This window comes from Triticum aestivum, chromosome 2A (genome assembly GCF_018294505.1).
Source record: "Triticum aestivum cultivar Chinese Spring chromosome 2A, IWGSC CS RefSeq v2.1, whole genome shotgun sequence".
Lineage (NCBI taxonomy): Eukaryota > Viridiplantae > Streptophyta > Magnoliopsida > Poales > Poaceae > Triticum > Triticum aestivum.
In genome coordinates this window covers 730323497-730325994 of record NC_057797.1, presented here as the reverse complement: position 1 = coordinate 730325994, position 2498 = coordinate 730323497, and the positions used below count along the sequence as shown (strand labels likewise).

Sequence of the window (2498 nt, the reverse complement as noted above, 5' to 3'; positions counted from 1 at the left end):
AAAAAAGTCGTTAAATCCTGAAATAAAACTATAAAAATGCAAGCGTCCACACCAAGTCTAGGACAGCAAGGAACATAATCGACTGAGTTATGCCTGGTTTGCGTATCTTCAAGGTTTTGATAGTGTAGTGAATTTAGTATTTGCATGTGTTGCTCACCTGACACAATATCGGCACAAGCTTTTGAATTGCACTGAAAGTAATAATGCAAGGTTTTGTTAAAGCGAGAACACACTTTTGATTTTATAAACGAAACCAACGTCTCGATCTTACAAAGCTAGACCTAATATTTACTTTTCGGAGAATATAAGTGGTTTCTAATGATAGAAATCGAGGAAAGAGCTCTCTTTATATATAAAATATGATTAATTCTCGCAAAAAGAGAATGGTGAACAGCCAAGACAAGCTGCGACACATCAACATGATGAACGCATGAATGATCACAAACGAAGACCGATTACATGTATTCCCTCCGTTTTTATTTAGTTCGCATATTAGCTTTGGTCAAAGTCAAGCTTTACAAACTTTGACCAAGTTTATATACAAAAATATTAAGATATACAATAACAAATCAACAACATTAAATTTATTATTAAATGTACTTTCACATCGTATAGATTTATTATGATAAATGTCTATTGTTTTCTATAAACTTGATCAAACTTTACAAAGTTTGACTTCAGTCAACTCTAATATGCATAGTAAATAAAAACGAAGGGAGTACAACAAGACCAATCAATCAATCTTTAGTAATTTACTGCTGTGCGTCGGCAAGGAGTAAACAAAAATTGTCGCCTTCTTCGATCAATTAGTGGAGTGATGACGTCTGAAACATATTCGCACTGCCATTACTCGCGTGCTAATGATCCGGGATCGTTGGTTCAAAAAGCAAACAGAGGTGGGTCCCACGGGTTCCACGATAGCACATGCAGCGGTGCATGACGGAAGGACCATGCAGCGCTTGCCGGCGACATCTTCCGCCGCGCGGCGCGCCCGCCCGCCAGGAGGCGCCTCTGCGGAGGCCGCTCCTGAACCCCGCGGCGCCCGCAAGTTCGTCGGCGCCGAATCCGCGGCGGCAGCTGCTCGCTCCGTTACCGGGGCCGCCTGCAAGGCGGTGGCGCAGACGCCACGCAACGCAACCTCACTTGCACACCCGCGGCGCCGTCGCCCGTTCACGGTTGTGGAGCACCGCCGTTACGCTTACGCCGGGCATGGGAGCACCGATGTGTCATCGCTTGCTCCGTAAGCAGGATCGACCAGTCGGTCTTCTCGGCAGCGGCAGGCACGCGAGATGTTCTCGAGTGGTCACCAGTCACCACACGAGCTTCTCCACCGCCATCCCCTGCAGCAGCGGCCGTGCCGCGACGTCGCGGCTGGTGACGACCGGCACGCGGCAGCAGAACGAGCGGAGGAGGCGGTCCTCGGAGGACACGCGGCGGAGGACGTCGAGGAAGCTGTCCTCGTCGCAGCAGGGGAGCGCGACGGGGCCGGGGGTGGACGGGAAGCCGTACTCCTCCTCCGACTGCCGGAGCAGCTCCCGGAACACGGGGTGGTTGAGGAGCGCCGCGCGCACCACGAACCGCTGCGATGCGCCGCCCACGCACACTGCCACGTGCCCCGCCGGCACCGGAGCCGTCGGCGCCGCCGCGGCCCGGGACCGCCACCGCCGCAGAGTCTGCTGGAGGCGGACGATGCTCTGGATCTTGCCGCATTTGGCCATCGCTCCCTTTTCGCCGGCTGAGGGGTGCTCTGCTTTTGGTGGGTTGATGGCGCGGACGGACGGAGTTGGCGTGAGAATGCTCTGCTTTTCCAGGGGAGCGCGGCGTGGCGTTTTTATAGGCCGATGCTTGGTTCGTCCAGTTTGCCGGTGTTCCTCGGGTTTAGATTTTTTTTCTTTTCTTTACGATTTTTTTCCTATGTTTGCTTTATCACATGTACTTCCTCCGTTCCATAATATAAGACACTTTTTTGACACTACATTAGTATCAGAAAACATTCTATATTATGGAACGGAGGTAGTATAAAATATTACTAACTCTAGTGTCAAAAACGCTTTTATATTTTAGGATGAAGAGAGTAGCACCTAAATCAGGAACATGTGCTATGCGGTGCTTGGTAATATTTCCTCCTCATGAAAATCATTTTCTTCTCACTCCAATATTTTGAGTATGTTTATTTTTTCTATTTTGATCTTGTGTATAACATGCAGCGTGAGTCGCTGTGCAAATGCTTAAAACAATATCAGCCACCATTTTTTTCAGTCGACCCTCGATTTCGCTTTGCACGTGGCCAAAGACGGAGACGACCTGAGGAGCGCCAGCTGACGGTGTCCTGTGTTAGAATAAAACGCTAATGCAAAATTATAGACGACACACCGAGGCACGATATTTGTTAATGAGGTTCACCGATATGGCTACATTTCCGGGGTATGACTACGGGCGCTCCTCCTCAAGATACCGCAACACCGGCAGTCCGGGCGCCGACACAAGCCGTCGGCTTT

The 2498-nt window shown here is 49.7% G+C and overlaps 1 protein-coding gene across 1 annotated transcript; it reads right to left on the bottom strand.

Annotated features, from left to right (window-relative positions):
* Positions 1 to 723: 723 nt before the first annotated feature.
* Positions 724 to 1761, bottom strand: LOC123186270 (auxin-responsive protein SAUR23-like). Its single transcript, XM_044598053.1, has one exon. The coding sequence runs from the start codon at positions 1716 to 1718 to the stop codon at positions 1311 to 1313; it is 408 nt and encodes a 135-aa protein (XP_044453988.1). The 5' UTR covers positions 1719 to 1761; the 3' UTR covers positions 724 to 1310.
* Positions 1762 to 2498: the final 737 nt, after the last annotated feature.

Coding starts and splice junctions, on each gene's coding strand:
- LOC123186270 (XM_044598053.1), bottom strand. CDS start 1,718: ATGGCCAAATGCGGCAAGATCCAGAGCATCGTCCGCCTCCAGCAGACT.